General features: G+C 48.8%; 1 protein-coding gene across 2 annotated transcripts in view; it reads left to right on the top strand.

Moving 5' to 3' along the window:
- The window catches only part of EDAR (ectodysplasin A receptor), a 65,526-nt gene that overhangs the window by 16,659 nt on the left and 29,513 nt on the right, over nt 1–19,354 (top strand). For both annotated transcript variants that reach the window (XM_033124212.1, XM_033124211.1), the window contains exons 2-4: nt 16,882–16,950; nt 17,777–17,899; nt 18,135–18,316. In XM_033124212.1, the coding sequence (XP_032980103.1) occupies nt 16,882–16,950; nt 17,777–17,899; nt 18,135–18,316 (374 nt within the window). The remainder of the gene's footprint in view (nt 1–16,881; nt 16,951–17,776; nt 17,900–18,134; nt 18,317–19,354) is intronic.

The following is a 19,354-nucleotide window of genomic DNA, read 5'->3' as shown; positions in this document are numbered from 1 at the left end:
AATAGTATTCCATGGCATGCCTCTTTTGTTTATCCATTTGGGATCGATGGCATTTTAAAATAAATACAGAGGGTCCCAAAAAATGGATACACATTTTAAGAAAGGAAAAAATACTGTACTAATTATAATACTCAATATATACCGATAACAAAAGATGAATACAAGTCACGTTTCACTTCTGCAATTACAAGAGGTGCTCAAAGTGGTTACCATCAGCGTCCAGACACTTCCAATTACGACGAACTACTGCTTGACCATAGAGAACATCTCTTAAAATATGTATACATTTTTTTGGCACCCCTGGTATAGCTCAATTTTTTTATTAGCTGTATTTTTATTTTTAAATCACTTTTCCTGGCATTCTTCGTGGTTGACATTTCAAACACTGGCAGTCCAAATAAACAGAATTGTTTTTATTCTACCCAGACCTCTAATTGGCTCCCCTTAAAATTCAGAGATATTTTCCCCCTTTTTGGAATTTAATATTTCTTTCTAATTAACAATTTTCTGGGCTTTAAATTTTTTTTTTAATACCAGCATATTCTAGTTCCAAATACTTTGGCATTATCTTAGGGCTCTTGGCATGGGGATAAATGGCTTTCAAACGACTAAAGAAGTGAAATGCATAATGAAACACCTCATAAAGGTGTCTTTAACTGGTGTGTACTCAGATTCATTGGTGCAGCTTTCCTTATTGGCCCCTGGAATAAACAGATCAGGAGAACTTTGGCGAGTGCCACGGGGGACGGACTCAGCCACAAACACTGACTTGGCTTGGCTGAGGGCCACGCAGCTGCTTGTCCGCCCACATGCCCCCCATTCCCTGGGCACAGAGTGTAAGGCTGCCTCACAAACAGGCAGCACTGGAGATGCCGTCACAACTTCCTAGAATATTCCAGGGTCAGAAAGCTCCAAACTGTACTAATGCAAACCAGAAAGCATGGTGCAATTTTCTGAAATCACCCAATTAGTATAACACGGTGATCCTGGAAACCCTCGCCTCTTCCTACCACGGGAAATGTCAGAGCTGCGAATAAGGAGGGACACCATGACGCTCTGCTCAAAGGCTTCCCCAGATGTCAGCTCCTCGAGGGCAGGGACTATACGCCACCTCTGGCCTGGGGGTTAAGAGCTTGGCCTCTGCACTCAGGTGTCTGGCTCGGCCACTCTCCCTGACCCTGTGACCTCAGGAAGGTTCATACCTGCTGGGTGCCACAACGTCCCCATCTGCACAGTGGGCACACTAGCAGAACCTCCCTCCTGGGCTGATGTAGCAACAGGGCCACTGCCTGCAACTGGCAGTGCTCTAGGAGGGTGAGCCCCCATCACGGAACACAGCACGTCTTAGTAAGTTCTGCCGAGTGAATGGCCGTGCAGATCCTCTCCCGCCTAGGAAGTCTGCTTTTGAAGGAGCCCCCGTCACCCCCAACTACGCTGAGAATAACAGCCGCTTGGGGTTAAAGGCAACAGTGTGGGCTCCATGGCCAGCATCCTGTAGTCACGGTCAGACTATTTTAACTTTTCTCGAAGAAAATATTCCTGCTGAACAGAGGAGTGTTTGTTCCTGCACAGCTGGACAAGGGTTGCTTGTGTACACTCCTGAGTAACCAGTCTACGTTTAAAACACTAATTCATTTCATCCTTCCCTCTGAAAAATGGGCAGGCAGGGAACCCTGTGTACCCATTTTAGACACAGGATGACTGAGGCACAGTGAGCTGAAGTGGCTCATACAATGCCACATGTCTCAGGGCCGTCGCTACTGCATTTCCCCGAAAATAAGACCTAGCCGTACAATCAGCTCTACTGCGTCTTTTGGAGTAAAAATTAATATAAGACCCGATATTGTATTATATTATATTATATTATATTATATTATATTATATTATATTATATTACATTATATAAGACCCAGTCTTATTTCACTATAATTTTTGCTCCAAAAGACGCATTAGAGCTGATTGTCCGGCTAGGTCTTATTTTCGGGGAAACAGTGTAGTCTTTGCGTAGCAGTTGTGCAGAGGAGAAAACAGTGTCCCCTGTGGTGGACACAGCCTATGCTGCTGGTGCTTAAGCCAGGGCTGGGACGGGCCAGGGCTGGATGATGTCCAGCCCCATCCCCACTCAGCCTGTGACATGCTGCAGGACACAGACGGCAACCGCTAAGGAAGGAGGAGAGCTCAGGCCACCCATCCATCTCCCCCAGCCTGCAGAGCAGACATTAGCAGCCCAGACAGACAGAGCCAATGTGGACTCCTGCTGTTATTCCGCACGTCAGCCAAGGAAAACACATCATAGCCTTTGCTCTGAAAAGTTCATTCAGAAACGGGGAGAGCTCGGAAGCAAGCCCTCCCAAACATGTGGTGACTCGCCTCGTGTTGATTCTGGAGTTTTCAGACTAGTTGCAGCCTGTCTCAACTAGGCCAAGGCCACTACTTTCAGTGTCTTTTAAAAAAACGGGTATTCAAGACTTCCAAAGTAACTTCAGCTCCTTCTTCTTGCAGAAAAGCACACCGTCATGAATACGGTGTTATTGCAGTAGGATCTAGGTCACATTGATGTATAATTTAACCACGTGAAGAGCAAATTAAGCCACGAATTAGAGGTTTTAATCTCAACTCAAATGATCCCCAAACACTGAGAAATATAAACTATTCCTGTTTTCCGACGGTTCATTGGAGCAGGTTCTTCTCAGGTGTTCTCGATGAACCTACAAGGTGCCTTGGCTAAACTCACCCTCCTCGAGGCTTTCCCGTTACTGTACTTGAAAAGAGAACCTGAAAAATGAATCCTCTTTGAAACCGGTAGAACAAGACCCTGTATTTGACAGGAAGGATCCAAATTTACAAGTTACTTGTTTCGTGCTGGGACTTGAATTCAAGGGGGGAAAAGGGCCTCTCCAAAAGGGACATTTAATGGTTATTTATAGCCCTGCATCATCCGGGTCACCTGCCTGATGAAACACCATCTGCGCTGGGTATTTCCACGTCAGTGAGACTGAGGCGGGAGGAGGATGGTCTAATCCCAGGATTAAAAGCAGAGAGACAATCAACATGCTTATGAACAAACAAACAAACAAACAAAATCCTACCCACTCAAACTTAAAAGACTGGGCACATGAAGATGTTTTTGTTGGTGCTGTGAAGTTTTCTTCGTGCCCCACCTCTCAAAGTTCTCCGGGCATGAACTCTTCATGGGAGTCCAAACTGCCACGGGTATGCCTGGGAGTTAAGCATGCATGGAGCTGGCGTGGTGTTGAAAGGGGAAAGGAGACAACAGGAATCCACTGGAAGCAAATGGCTCCAGAAATCTTCAAAGCTGGGGGGGCGGGGGCGGGATGCACTGTCTCCTACCCCCGCTGGTTCCTCGTAGTTCACCTGGCCTCATACAGAGTTGTCCAGCTCGCACGGGTCCACAAACGTTAGATGAAACCAAGTTCACATTGCACGGCCGTGGCCTCCTTTACTGACTTGACCTCTGACCCTCACCACTGCCAGCCATCTTCAGCCTTTCACAGTGACTCCCGGGAGCCCTGTTCCTGAGGCTGAGTAGAATGGTGGAAAGTGGAGCAGATCTGGGTTTGTGCCCAGCTCTTCCACCTTTGTCAGTGTGGCCTCAGGCACGTACGTCCCTCAACCTCTCCAAGCTTCCACGGGCCTACCACCTCCTAATGTTCAGAGGATTAGAACGCCAGAATGTGTACCTGGACAGCCCCGAGCGCTGGGTACACCCTCTATAAATACTCGCAGTAGGCTGAGAGGACATCCGCCCGCAGCAAACACACTGGAGGTCTCCACTCCCAAACACAGATGCCTGAAAAAAATCCAGTGAGGTTTCTCTCAGGAAATCACAGGTTTTCATCAGATAAGGGGCACATAACCTGTGCTTCCTGACTGGAAGGAAACCTATGATTGGAGAGACCTCTCCTTGCGGCAGAGTTTTGCCAGCTGTGACCTGATGAACCCATGTCCACCTCGTAGGCCTGGACACATGTTCACGCCCAGGCTGGGGGAGGGGCCCAGGACTACAGTGTCCTCAGCACTGAGGACCACAGGCACACACTGCATGTGCTTGTCCAATCCTGTATGAGCATAAAACATCTTCGGACAGAAGGATTTTGTTGAGGATGATTATTTACCATGGTGAACAGGCTGTTGTTTTCAATACACTAACAATCTTTCTGAAGTGAGTCTTTGAAAAGCATCCACTGGGGTTAGCTCTGGGCAAATGCTATCATTTTTTTCTCCTTCTCCTTCTTCTCCTTCTTCTTCTTGCCTTCCCTTTTGACCACACTCATTGCTGATGGGGGAAAGGGAGGCGGGTTTTATTTGTGGGTCCTCAGAACTTGGGATTCTAGTAGCTCTAGTAGCATCTCCGTGGCAACCACCAGAAGGGAAGCGGGGGTGAGGGTTTGTAAGGGAGCCTTTCAAAGCGAACAGCTCATGGGAGCAGCGCAGCAGCTGCGTCCAGCTTGGTGCCTTCCAAAGTGTTCTGGTGACTAGAAGCAAAGGGGGCTGCAAGCCCTAAGTCCTCTCCTGGGACTGCCTAGCAGACTTAGACAAAAGCCAGGGAGCAGCCCTTTTGGGGACCTGCCTGATAGTTTAGTCACCTACATCAAATGCGAGGGCAGGACCGCCCCCAAGTACAGGAAACAACCAAAAACCATTTTAAAAATGTAATTTTAGCAAATAGAAATTGAATGGCTGAATGGATAAACATTGTGGTGTATCAACACATGGAATACTATTCAGCAGTACGAAGAAACAAACTACTGGTTCTCATGGATATACCACAGGTGTTGTGCTCAGTGAAAGAAGCCAGACAGACACAATTCACACGTGAGGCATGACTGCACTTACACGAGAGCTAACACAGGCAGGATTAATCCAGAGTGAATAGAACTGCCTGGGCAGGGCAGGTTGATGACACAGGGGGAACAAAAAGACCTCTGGAAGCGACAGGGGTGTTCTGTATCCTGATTGGATGGCAGTTACCAAGTACATCTATCACCAAAGTCACTGACCTGTACCCTGGACAGATGTGGATTTTACTGTGAGTTAACCATACCTCCATAAAGACGTTTGTTTTTTAAAAGTATAGTTTTAGCAATAAGAACATCAAATGTGTGCCATTAACCAGAACAATAAAGCATCAGTTCTTAGGAGACATGCAGACTCCCAGAATATCACTGTAATCATTTTGAACTATGTCCCACTTGGATGTGCCTGTCCACATGCAGGCCATGGTGTGTAGCACGTTACACATTGCAGTGTGCAATAATAGAGCGCACGCTTCTGCTGCACAGAATTCCACACTCACGCTGTGTGACAATGCTATTGGATTGTTGGTACAGAAAGTAAATAGAGGACCCGACCACCTTCATCCCCAGATTCCTTCGGAAGCTCCAGGCTGCCTGAGAGCCTAGAGTGCAAAGACCACACACAGCTGCCTCTCTACTCCAAACGGCCCTCTTTTCTCTGGGCTCAAACTTCAAAGAGAGGCATGGACGGGTGGAGCACATTGCAGAGGTGGGCTGGGGGCTCAGGCACTCTGCCTGCTTTCTGTATGCCCTCACCTCACCTTTGCTTTCAGACAGCTGTCTCAGGAGCCATCTCAATTACCCACAGTGTCGATCCTCAGAGAGCAGGAAGCTTTCTGAGGGACCCTCAGGAGCGAATAATTGTGATAATTTCTAGATCCTTCTTGTTTCATTGCTTGCCATAGCTTTGTAGAATCTATTAATGGTTTATCTCCTTCAACTTCCTTTACTTCAAAAATATCTTCGCCATCAAATTAATGCCTTTTATTTAGCTGATAGGTTTTGGGATTTGAGTGGTGTGTCTTACAGTGACTGCGTATGATATCTTTGTTTGGATTGTGCTGTTCAGCAAAATTGGTGCGACTGAGATGCCTTCATGTACCAACCCTCACGTCCCTAACATACTGTGACTATTTGGAGGTGCCAACTCGCTATTCTCTAGTGGACTCTGGATGCAAGAAGAATAGCTGGATTTGCGGGTGAGGGGTGGACTGAAAGTATGGCTTTCCAAACATTTCTGAGCAGACGAGAGCAAAGAACTGAGGACAATGAGCTGAGGGAGAACCTGGCAGAGTAACCTTTCAGCAGAAAATAAGAATTTTTAATTTCATCTGAATGCCATTTAAGAAATAACTTGTTTGTTGCTAAGAGAAAAGGACAGAGCAGTGACCTGAAGAGAATCCACTGCAGCTTTCAGTTGTCCAAATAGGACATGCCCTGCCCTGGGCCTTAGCCTTTTCCTCTACCTTTCCATGTAATGCCTGGCTAACTCCTGGCCATGCTCCCTTCTCTGGGTCTGGGACAGTCTTCCTGACCTCCCCCAGTGAGTCAGGTTTTCCCCATGTGCTCCTGCTGCACCCATCATTCATTTCCCTCTTCTCAGCATTTACGTCACTGTGTTATGTTTGCCTTGGTCATGGTCTCCTCTGAATTGTGAGGCACCACCATGGCAGGTGTGTTGATTTGTTCGTTGTTCAACCTGTTCTGGAGTAGGTGTTTAATAAATAATGCATGCGTGGATGGAAGGATGGGGGAACAAATGGAAGGATGGATGCATATTAAAAGGCTGGAGAGCAGCTGCTTTTATGTCATGACAAAATTTCATGTTGATATGTTTATATTAGTGTTCAAGACAAACTTGCATTTCATAATTGAGAGCAACGCATTGTAGTTGTAACAACCTTCCTGATTTCACCCTGAAAATACTTTTCTCAATTTTGATAAGGCAATAAAATAAGGACTTTTTAAATTAGTTTCAGGTGTACAAAACAACCTAATGATTAGACATTTACACCCCTCACAAAGTGATAACTCCACGCAGTCCACTACCCCTCTGACACCATACACAGCTATGACAGTACCACAGTATCTTCCCAAGTAGGGATTTTTTTTAAAGCTTCACCAGGCTCATCACTTCTACAAGATCCTTTCAGCTCTGAGGCGTTAAATGAAATAGAATGAAACTGTGAGCATATATCTTTACAGCAGGAAATTTGGATAAGGATGATTGCTCTCCCTCTGAACTTTCTCGATGGCTATTTTCTGGCCTCCTTAATTTCATGAGCAAGCCTTCAAGACTGTAATCACATCAAAACACCACCTTCCGTCCCAAAGGCAGGCGAGCTTCCTTCTTCCCTTGGGCTCCAGCCTCAGTTCTATCACTGCACAGATGCATCTGCACCTGCTTAATAGCGTAATGAGTATTCTGAAAAACCCAAACCTAGTCTGACAAACAATAATAATTTTATTGTTTTGGGAATGTTCATAGGCCATGGCTGTCTACAGCTCTTTAGAAATAATTACTATCGTCACTGGTTTATATGTAGGAAAATAAAAACTGACAGGAAAAGTAGAGTCAAATAAAAAGATGAGATGTGAACAGAAATGTCCAAAATACTGCTTTTCCTTGCTCTTTGTTGCCTCTCTGGATTCTGCTGCTGAAGAGCTAATAATCCATATAGAATTTGAAATAGTTTGACACGCTTATTTCCGTTAGTAGCGATGCTTCAAAAAAAAAAAAAAAGCTAGAAGTGTTCAAAAATAAGTAAACGTTTCATGCATTATGTTTATTCAATGTGGGCAAGAATAGCTATTTTCTGAGTATTCTTTCAATTAAAACTAACCAATGAAACTTAGGGACTCTTATTTTAAACCTTCAACTTAAACCACCAGACTCTTTGTCAAATCGTCTGGGTTTGGCAAAGGGTTCAGGCCCAGTGGTTTAGCGTTTTGGGTGCCTCTCCAAGCCGGGTCCTCTGCAGATGGGCCTGTCTGTGATTGGCCAGCAGAGCAGGTAGGATCCCTCAGCTCCTTCCCACTCAGCGGCTCCACAGCCAACACTCTGGAGCCTCTCCCATTTCCTCCTACATTCTGCTCATCACCCCACCTGCCCCTGGAACTCTGGGAAAATCAAAGTAGCTACTCCTGCTTTTATTTGCGCACCCATCTATTAACCCTTAGGGTTATTCTATTAACCCTTTTAGAATACAACGGGTATCAAATAAACACCTCGTGGTGAAAGCCCCCACGGATAAGCTCCTCTCACTCAAAGCACTCCACAGCACCTCAGGCTGATACAAAAAGCAAAAGCGGGAGCTAGACTTGTCCTGAGAGTAACCTATAGTGGGTGCACTGAGATGGCTCTAGAGCAAAATGCCTCAACAAAGAAGGAAAGATCTTGGACCTTAAAAAAAAAAAGTTATATACACACACACGTTTTATATTTTCCATCGAAACTATATCCTTGAAACAGTATATAGACACTGCCCGCCACCCTTGAGGTGTTGATGGAGGTCAGTTTACCCATCATAGCCCTGAAATATTCACCAAGGAGTTTCTGAGTAAAAGTTTCTCAGTGAGGTAATGAAGAATGGGGACTGCTCCTTTAAAACCCTCATGCTTGTTATTTAAAGCTCTGAGATATCTCCAATGCACTCCATGGTCGGTCATTTCTCTCTCAACCTTCAGTCTCTGTCCCTCTGGGATTCCTCTCAGGTCTTGGGAGTGGGAGAGGCACCTGTTGGGCTTGACAAGAATTTTGAGCCTCTGCTTCTTTGCTTGCTCTCCCCCTGACCCCTGGCCATACTGCCCTGGGAAGGCCCTTTTTTGGGCAGGGCGGCCCAGCACTCGGCCCTGTGTGGCAGGCTCACCTGCTAAGCCAGAGTGGCAGAGAACAGGAAAGGGTTTTTAATTTGCAGGGGCCAGTGCAAAAGGGAAATGGAGGGCCCCTCATTTCAAAATTACAAAGAATTTCAAGATGGCAAGTACAGGACCCTTGCTGCACAGCCAGCCTGCGTAAGAGACGGCCCCTCTCAGGATGCCTTCCAGGCTCTTCCTAGTTCTCCAGTGAACCAGATTTGACTAAAACAGAAGTGAAAGAGAATGAGTTAATCTCTTCACAATGTAGCATTAATTAGCACTATCCAACTGAGACTGTGGATGTTTCCTGGGAGCCATAAATCACATCAAATGAAGTGTTTTCAGCTGCTCTGATAATCACGTCCACAGGCTCCTGGAGGGTGAAGGAACGTCTGTCTTAGTTGGTGGGAAGTGGGGAATCTGAGGCGCAAAGGAATCTGTTGATGTGTGGGGAGAAGGCCACCAGCAGCCTTCCCTCAGGCATCCGTCTGCAGGAGGGGCGGACAGTGTGGGAGGCTGGGGAGAGGGTAGTGTTGGGGTGGGCAGGGAGCAGGGAGCCAGCTATATGGCCACCTCCCCACAACACACGCAGCTGCCAACAGCTCGCCTCTTTCCACAGAGAGCTTGCCCTGAGAACCGGGGAGGGCCGGCCACAGACCTCTCTTGTCTCCCGGTCTGTGATGTGGGCCACCCCGAGGGCAGCACTCTGCTTCCTGGGTGGCCGGTGGGGCCTCAGTCCTCAGTCACTGCAGCCAGATGAGGACGAGGGGTGCAGGCATCTGGCACTGCCCTCTGGCTGGTGAGCACACTGGAAGAGGAAAAGGGCCAAAGACAGAGAGACCCCCCCACCTACACACTTAAAAAGGTAACTGCAGCCCTCATTCCTACAAAAGCTTCCCACAGCCCCTTCCCACAGATTGGGGACGGGCAGTATCTAAGGTGCAGCTCTGCAGTTTAAACTGCCTTCCCAGAGAGAAGCCTTTTGGGGAGAGGCAGCATCTCCACATTCAAGGGTGGTCAGATGGAGCCAAGGGGTGGCATGAAGCCGCCCAAGGCCCAAGCGATGATTCCCAAGGTGGTAACTAACATCAAGCATGGCCTCCTTCCTGCTGTTGTGTCTGCCCTCTGGAGGCAGCCTTGATGATAAGTGTCCACTGAGGCAGAGCCACCCTTCCAAAGGTAAAGGCCATTCCAGGAGGCAAGCTGTCCAGCAGGAAACTGGACCCAAGGGAGTGCGCTTTAAAAATGCAGGAAATGGCTTTTCACAAAGATGGGCGAAAAGCAAAGAAGGAAGCCCCTGCCCCTCCCAAAGCCTAAGTCAAAGCAAAGGCTTTGAAGACAAAGAAAGCAGTGGTGAAAGGTGTCCACGGCCACAAAAAAGAAGATCCTCACATCACTCACCTTCCAAAGGCCCATGACACTGTGGCTCCAAAGGCAGCCTAAATACCCTGGGAAGAGCGCCCCCGGGAGAAACAAGCTCGACCACTGTGCCATCATCAAATTCCCCCTAACCGGCCAGTCAGCCACAATGGAGAGAGAAGACAACAATACACTGTGTTCACTGTGGACATCAAGGCCAACTAGCACCAGATCAGACAGGCTGGGAAGGAGCTCTATGACATTGACGTGGCCAAGGTCAGCACCTGACAGGCCTGATGGACAGAAGAAGGCATGTGTTCGACTGGCTCCTGACTACGATGTTTTGGATGTTGCCAACAAAATTGGGGTCATCCACACAGCATCCAGCTGGCTAATTCTAAATATAAAAATTGTTTTCACTGTAAAAACAACACAAAAATTGCAGGAAGTGGCCTAAACTTTGTATAATGGTGTGTTCAGTATCTGTTTCCTGGACAGATAAAGGTCCAATAGGGCAGGGACCTTGTCTGTCTGTCACTGTCTCCAGGTTCTATAGGACTGTTTACAGGACAGTAGCAGCCTCTCTGCTGACTAATGATGAATAACTGCTGATAAATGACTGAATGAACCAACAAACAACAGCAAATAAATCACAGTGTGTAATGCACAGCACTCCAGGGGACAATGCTAAAGCCAGCATTTGTTCCTTGGGAGAGGACAGAATTTAAGTAGGGAGAGACGCGGGAAGAAATCCTCGCCTGGGTCTACAAAGGGTTGTAAGATGCTACTAGAAGGCTGCCTAGATCAGACTTTTCCAACTTCCGTGTGTGCACAGAGTACCCAGATCCGGCTGAAACGCAGAGGCTGATGCAGCAGGTCAGGATGGGCCTGCGAGTCGGCATTTCTCACAAGCTCCCAGGTGGTGCTGATGCTGCTGGGCCTGGTTTTGGCAAACAAGGCTGTGCGGGTTCTACTGACGTCGGCCTCAGGTTTTACCTTTATCTCAACCTTGTCTGAATATCCAGGCTAACTCCAGACTCCAGGAGCAAAGGTCAAGTGTACGATCGGCTGGTGTGAAGGGAAAGTGCTTGCTTCCCCTTTCACTCCCGTCACAAGCTCAGCAGTCCCTGCAAAGGGCAGAGCCAGCAGCAGCCTGAGGGACAGACACAGCCTCCTCCTTGCCCCTGATGTGGAAGACAGTAGGTCCTCTCATGTCACACATGTTCCCCATTATCCAATCCCCAAGGCGAGGCTGGTGCTCATAACTCACACACATATACTCGAGACCCTTCTACTCTGCATATGATCTTATCAATGGTTAGAAATAGCACAGAGAGCTTGTGAGAAAGCCTCCAGCGAGGCAGGAGGTCATCTCCTGGGAAAACTGTTATGGGCTGTGGTCAAGGAACAGCAGGCTGGGTGCCCGACAGGATTCGTGCCTGGAGCTGCCAAGCTCTGATCGTAAACAAGCCGCATAAGCTCCCTGAGCTGCCGTCTCTTGGATCATGGGAGTCCCACTATCTAACTGATCTTCCTAGTAGGAACCCACGTAAGGGAAAGTGCATTGACAGTTGTCAAATGCTCTTAAAAGGGAAGGCATTATTTGTTCTTTTGAAGCTGCGTGTGAAGATGGTCGTAACTCCCAGCTTCAGAGTAACACTGAGCTAAGGACGTCCTCCTCTCTCCCGTAATCTGAGTTGTTGTCGCACGGAGACCACTGTGACCTGTTTGCTAGAACACTTTCACCTGGTACCTTTAGAGTGTGTCCAGGCCTGCTAAGCCCTGTCACACGTGGGGTCGCCTTGGTTCCTCACAGCACGCGCTCACTGGGCGAGGGGGCTGCATCATTCCATTTTTATACTAGAGAACGCATGCTGCCCCTCAAGGGGGCATGGGAGTACCAAGCCAGGCAAGAAAGCGGGACCGAAAGCTGCCCCTAAGGGAACCACAGTCCTGCAGACCTTTTCCTTCCCTTTGAATAAAAAAATGCATCTTACTTACCTCCCAGGTGGCCTGCAGCTCATTCCCTCACAGGAGTTTTAGAGTCCCTACCTGCAGGGCAGTGGCGAGAATCCCACGAGTTCCAATACAGGTTAGAGTCTGGGACGAGCAGTCAAGAAACGCTAGTGAGGAGATTCAAGGCCTGCTGAGCGCCGGCACAGTGGACAAATGAAGTCGAGGAGATTAGTGATCGCAGCTGTGGGCCCCACAGAGCGACTGACCACAGGTGTGCTCTTGGCAAGGCCCTAGGAAACAGGTTAGCACAGCTTGTGTACGGAGTCCATGAGCCTTCCATCTAGATTGGGGATCAGTTCTGGAGGTGGGGTGGGGAGCGTCTGTCTCGAGCTACGTGCAGCTCTAAGCACCTCTGGAGGGTAAGGGGCTGCAGCCCTGCGAGTCCCCACACCTCTCTGTTCACACCATCCTGCTTTACATGGAGCTAAAAGCACTGGCCTCATTTTCAGTCTTCTCTAGATGACCCGTTGGGGAACAATTTATTTCGAAACACGCAAGACGTCTCACCACTTGGTTAATTGTTTTAGGTACAACTTAGCTGCATGTTGAAATACTATGGTATTTTGTTTTTATTTTATTTTTTTTATCTTGAAATAATTTCAAACTTACAGAGAAGTTGCAAGCATTTATTATAATTTTGTCAAATGTGGTGTCTTTTGGCCCCCAGTTTCCCTCTTATGGGCACAGAAGGATGTGCTTTCCATCTGCTCAAACGCTGGCTTTCTCCTGAGTTTTGGGAAAGCACTGTAAGCAGAGCCAGTGACCCAGTGGTGTCCAACCTGGCACGTTTCTATCGGGAGAAAAGAAGGTACATGAGGACAGGGGCTCCTCTGTTTCACTTGCTGCCCCCTCCCTGAGGCCTAGACCAGGGCCTTTGTTTCACAAATGGACAGGTCTTCCTCCAGAACAATAGAAAGGGAAGGGCCCTCTGGTTTCACCGGTGATCCACCAGAAACTAAGTATACTATGACAACCGCGTCTCTCCCTTGCTCGGGTCTTTCTCCTGAGCTCAACTCATGTAGGCAGCTTCCCAAGGCTCTTGGAGTCCTCCAGGCCGCTCAATATGTCCACCGTCCACAACACCTCCACCTGCCTCTGCTTCCTGCTCAGTAGCAGCTTCACACACCCAAACCCCACAGCCAAACGCAGACCTGGGCCAGCCACCTCTGTCACCTCTGATACCATCATCTCCTAACAGGTTTCCACCCTCCTTTCTTCCTTTGCCTAAGCCAGTGGTTTTCAGATTACAATTCATGTCCCAATAATGGGTCATGAAATCAATTTCGTATGCTGCAGCTACCTCTATTTTTTTTAATGGAATAAAAATAATAGGACAGAATAGATTATCGTACATTGCATGCAGTAAGTATAAATGTTTCATGCAACATTTACCTCGATTATATTGGTAATATGCGTGTGTTGGGTCACACTGTAACATAGACAATTTCCTCTGTGTCCCCTTCTTTCACTGCACTAGAAAGTTGGTCCTGCCACCTCATTGCTCCATCACTCAGCCTTTGCACAAGTCCTATTGCAACATTCCAACTTCATCTGACTTCACTCTTGGCCCTCTGGTCTAGCCCATGGCTTTCCCTCTGTCCATTTGGGCCCCCTACTCCCCTTTCCTGGGGGACCTTTTCCCCATCTCTTTCCCGGCTAACTCCTATCTGCCCGTAAGGACTTAGGTGAGACTCTGCCTGCCCTGATCTCCCCAAGAACATGTCAGGGACCTCCAAGCGTGTGGGCCACCAACTTTCCCAACCCCCAACCCATTTCTCCATCATTATCATAGTTAGAGAGGGCTCAGAACTCATGCCAGGCTGGAAAGCTCCCCACTCAGGTCCTTCCACTTGCAGCTCTGCCAGCTGGTGGGCAGCAGCCCTGTCCTGCACAGGGATTTGGGGATCGCCAAAGCCAAAACAACCAGGAGGTCATGACTGGAGGCAACTGGGGCTCCCCCAGTTCGCAGGCTGGGCTCCCTCCTGAGTGCAGAACTGCCTTCTGCCAAAGCCAGTCTGACCTCAGGACTGGAATCCTAACCAGAGGGCTGCCCTCAGCTTCCTTCCTGGACCCCACTCGCCTTCTTGGAGAATTGGTAATAATAATAGAAACCCATCCAAAACCACAAACTTGTTGTTTGGCGTTGCGTACGTATTTGTTTTTCTGTCTCCTTCCGTTAGCCAGGGAACATCTTTAATGAGCCTTTCAGTAAGTGCTTCTGGTGACACTAAAGTGCGGCCCAGCCCTTCTCAGTGTTTACAGGGAAGCTCTCCCAGGCTCAGCTATAATTAGAGGTCAATTAAATTAGAGCCCCTTAGTGATGTTCTTGGAAGGCCTCCAGGCTGCAGCTTTCCTCAGGAGAGCCTTGGCCCGACTCAGGGTAAACCCATCTCTTCTACCCACCATCCTAAAGCAAAGGTAGGTTGTCAGCCAAAACGCTGGTTCCTAAGTTCCCTGTTGGCCTTCGTTTGCGCCTTACCCTCCCCCTCTGGTGAGACTGCAGGTTCAGCCTCCCTCTGCCACCCATCCTCCTTGCTCCTGGCTAGGAGGAAAGCACCCAAGATTTCAGCACGGGGCGGTTGGGTGCTCTAATCTCACCTTGGTCCATTTAGTATTTTTCAAACGTAACTGTGGTACTGAATTGCAAGACAGTGTGCTAGAAAGGATAAAACGGCAGCTTTTGTATCTCTTCAAGAAATTCCTGAAACCTAAACCTTCCCCAAAGGCCACCGAATGTTACTCACCGGGTAGGAGACCCATCCAAGGTAACTGTGCCAACAAGGGGGAAATCCTAGCACAGATCTGGGCCCCTGGGACATCCGTCCCCAGCCGGTCCTCTGAGCAATCAGAGATGCGCTTCTTCCCAAAGGAAATGTCTTTATTACCTTTGCTCCGGATCACAAACTTTCCTCATACTCTTCTAAATCATTCTGACGATAGGAACTGTACAAAAAGGGAATGTTCCCCATAACATCAGTCAGTCACCCCCACCCTATTTCACTTCCTGCCAAAATATCTTTGTGGAAAGTCTAGTGGATGTCATGCCGACCTGCTTCTAGGCACACGGACACTTTGACAAATAGAGACCCAGGCTGCTCTGTGTGACTTCTCCCTGAAGTGCCCCTGCCCGGTGTTCCGGTGGAGATTTTGTTAGTTGTAATGATAAATAAGCAGGATCGCTAAAGCTCCGCTTGATTTTACCCAACTTCTTCTTATGGGAAGTGTGGGTGCTTTCTTTCTGCTCCTGGCCCGGGACAGGAGAGAGGGGAGTCGGGGCAGGACAGAGGGGGCTGCGGCAGGACAGGCGTGGGGGGGCTGTGGAGGGGACAGTAGAGCCATGTGCTTCCTGGAAGGCCGGCAGGAGCTGAGAGGCAGGTGGACACAAAGCTTTCAGATCTGTCCCTGCTGACCCCTCATTACATATGTATGTGTTGGGTGCTTCTCCTAAATGCGCATTCTCTCCCGTCAGATCTCACTGAGCAAGGTGCTGCGTCCTGGCAGGGGTGGTGAAGAGATTTAGCAAAGAGTGTCTGTACACTCAAGGAGTTTACTTCTCCTTAGCACCCCCCACCCGGCCACCCCACTAACTGACCTCTAGCTTTCCCACCCGTGGCCCTTCCCCAACTCCTGACTTACACGGCCCTCCCTCTTTCTCCAACTGAACTTCCTTATGTCCAGTAAATAATCTTTTGGCTGTGTTTCTCCCTAATGCCTTTAGGATCTTGTATTATAAAGACAAAGTTCAAGGCTTTCCTCCTAAAAAAATAAAATAATGGATTTCCCATTTATCGGTCCCCTGCTTTGAGCTCCTGTGCATTCACGTTTGGTGTGGGATTTGGGGATTGGCTCACCAACAAGAGGATTCACAGGGTGAAAGGTCAATCTGACTCAGGGTCTGAGTTATCGGTTGACTCTGAAGGTTCCTCACACAACCCAGCTGGTAGAAGGCAGCTTGCTGTTTTGTCACTAATTGATCCCCAGTGTCAAAGCAAGATAACAGTGACCCAGTGTGTGGCAACTGAGGGATTTAGGCGCTCGCATAAGCACATTACCTCTCATGTGAGAGATATCTCGCATTATAGCCAAGCTCCTAGGTAGAACTGCTTTGAGTTGGAAACACAGGTCTCCCATTCTGACAGTGGAAAAGTGAAAAAATAACACCTCCTTCTTCAAAACAGTTCATTAACTTAGTAGTTGGGGAAAGCATCTGAATGCCTGGGATGTAGCCATCCTCTGTCCCTTAGCTGTGTGACCTTAGGCAAGTCACTAACCTCTCTGGGCTTCAGTTGTCTCAACTGTAAAGTTAAGTGGTTGGACTCATGCAGTCTGTCAGTCACTTTGACAGAAGGCACATCTTCACAGAGAGAAGAAGGAACCTGACGGAGGGGCTAGGAGAGCGGGAAGTGAGGTGATGGGCATGAACTGGATTCTGGTTCCTGGCATTATCTCCAGGGCCGCTCTGGAGCCAGGGGATCAGCACCCGTGCCAGGGTTCTTCAGACTCTCCCAGCAGAGAAACAGTTGGTCACTGGCCAGCTTCAACAGTGGTCCTCGGTGTGTTCTGGATCCTCCTCTCTGGAGCTCTTTCCAAGGGATGAGGTGATGCTGGGAGGACAGTGGATGGAGTCGGTCCAAGGCGCCTGGGGCTCGGCTTAAATCTGCCTTTTCTTTTAGGATGCATCCATTCCCCATGCTGCTTGCTGGGAGGTCCCCCAGACCCAGTGGGATACAATGAAGGAAGTTGGACCAGGGGTGGGGGCCATGACCCGTCAGTCCTGGAGCAGCCTCAGGCTCTGCAGGTGACACAGCTGCTCATGAAGTGTATCTTTCAGGTGAACCCACAGGAGAGGATGGCCCACATGGGAGACTGCAAACGGATGCCCTGGCTCCCCGTCCTGGTGGTAAGTAGGTCAGAGCACCTGCCCGCACTGCACCCTTGGCCCACAGAACGCCCATGGAGGCCCTGGTAGCCATTCCAGTGGGAGCTCCCATCAAGGCTATGTCCTCTACCAGCCACACTCCCTTGGGTCGTTGCTTGGCCTCTTAAGCCTCAGTTTACATGGTTGTAAATTGGCAACAACAATAAGAGCACTTTCTTCATTGTGTTCTTCTAACGGTACAAAAAGATAATACCTGCAAAGCACTGAACAGTGCCCAGGGTTCAAATTAGACTTCCCTGGTTGGTGGCTCCCTTTATAGGGTTTCATGGATAGAAATGTCCTTCAATGCATATTTATGTTGTGCCATGCACAACCCAATGCCTGTGTGACAAGCCATACCTGTGGGCCACACAGCTGAGAAACATCCAGGCCTCCACCACAGGGCTCCTGCTCAGGGGAAAAGAAAAGGCACCACGTGACTGAAAGACCTTCTGTTCTAGAGGCTCGGGGGAGGGCCTGCCTCATCCATGCCTTTGGAGAGAATTGAAGAAAGATTTTATGGGTGAAGAGAGTTTGGATCAGGCCTCGAAGATGGGATCAGGCGGAGAGGGAGAAGCAGGAGCGAGGCCAGTCTATGGAAGCAGAGCCGACTGCCCAGTTTATTAGTAGCTAAAGTTCCGGGGGGGTGGGGGGTGGCACCAAATGAGCATTAACAGATTGAGCAGGGTCCACACCTCCAGGCTCCTTCCTCACTCAGCCTTGGGGGGCTGTCTGGGCACTGACCCCGAGTAACTATGTGTGTCTTCAAGGAGGTATGAAGGCCAAATGACCCCTTTTCTTGTGGCAGGTGTCTCTGATGTGTTCGGCCAGAGCTGAATACTCTAACTGCGGCGAGAATGAGTACTACAACCAGACCACGGGGCTGTGCCACGAGTGTCCCCAGTGTGGGCCAGGGGAGGAGCCCTACCTGGTAAGGCCCCCTGCCTGGCCGCCAGACCACAGACCCCAGGGCTTGGTGAGCTCTCCCTCCTTCATGGGCCGTCATCACCCTACCTTGTGTTGTTCTGCATGTGGTCCCCAAGCTAAATAAATGCCCAGTGCGCCCGGCGTGCTCATGTGCCGGATGCACCCAAAGACCACAGGTTTGGTCATGGCAGCTGTGGCTAGTGTACTCACCCATATCCTCTGTCCTCTCCCTTGGCCAGTCCTGTGGCTATGGCACCAAGGATGAGGACTATGGCTGCGTCCCCTGCCCAGCGGAGAAGTTTTCCAAAGGAGGCTACCAGATATGCAGGCGCCACAAAGACTGCGAAGGCTTCTTCCGGGCCACCGTGCTGACGCCAGGGGACATGGAGAATGACGCTGAGTGTGGGCCTTGTCTCCCTGGGTAAGCATGGGGCGCTGCTAAAGTGCATCCCAGGATGCCTTCTGCAGAAAGCGCTAAATATCCCATTGGTGAGGACCCCTGGGAACATGAGCAACTGGGTTACAGTGTAATGTCACTCCTGCCGTTTGTCCCATTCTACAAGGGGCAACTTGGCAGAGAGGAGGGCATGTGTCTGGAATCAGGAAACATGGCATCTGGCATGGCGAGTCCTGCCACCTTTCATGGACAAGCAGCCTACCTAGGCTCAGCTACTGTGTCCTTTACGTGGACATTGGTCCTGATAGTATCTTCTGATTACCCAAATCAAACAAATGTGTTGAATACTTACAATGAGATAACACATGTGGAATGCTATGTAGAAAAAACTAAAATTACATACTAAAGTTTTCTTTTTAGTATTCTGGGGGGAAAAACTGAGAATAAAAGCCATTGATAGGAATATTTGAATCATATGGTGCCATAATTCCACCACAGTTGTTATGTATCAAAAGTCTTCCTCAAAAAGCAAAGTGAAAATGCAATTAGCCTGAAAGACAGAAAGATAAATTCTTCTTTTACACAGCAGGACACATCAAGTTCTACTTGAAGTAAGGAACTTGACACCCAGGGAACACCAAGCTATGGCTGTTGCTGCTACCTCCCTCTTGTGGCCACACTACATAAGGCTTGAAGGGTGATACAAACCAAAAGCAGCGGTGAAGGCGACAGGGTGGTTGAGAGGAGACAGAGGTGGTAGAGATGGTGGTGCTGGTGGTGACGATGATGGAGGTTGTAATACAGAGGTAGTGACAGTGATAGCAGAGGTGGTGATGATGAAGGTGGTGACAGAGGTGGAGGTGGTAGTGATAACGGTGGCGATGACAGAGGTAGTGGATATGATGGTGACGAGGGAGGTGGTGATGGTAGAGGTGCCAGTAGTGGTCATGGTGGCAACAGCATTTTGAATAGTTCACTATACTTTACAACCTGCTTGTGCACGTTAGCTCACTGTGTTGAATTAAGAGGAGGAAGAAAATAAGAAAGATATACCCAAATGAG

This window comes from Rhinolophus ferrumequinum, chromosome 13 (genome assembly GCF_004115265.2).
Source record: "Rhinolophus ferrumequinum isolate MPI-CBG mRhiFer1 chromosome 13, mRhiFer1_v1.p, whole genome shotgun sequence".
Taxonomy (NCBI): Eukaryota; Metazoa; Chordata; class Mammalia; order Chiroptera; family Rhinolophidae; genus Rhinolophus; species Rhinolophus ferrumequinum.
This window is presented reverse-complemented; position numbering and strand designations above follow the sequence as displayed.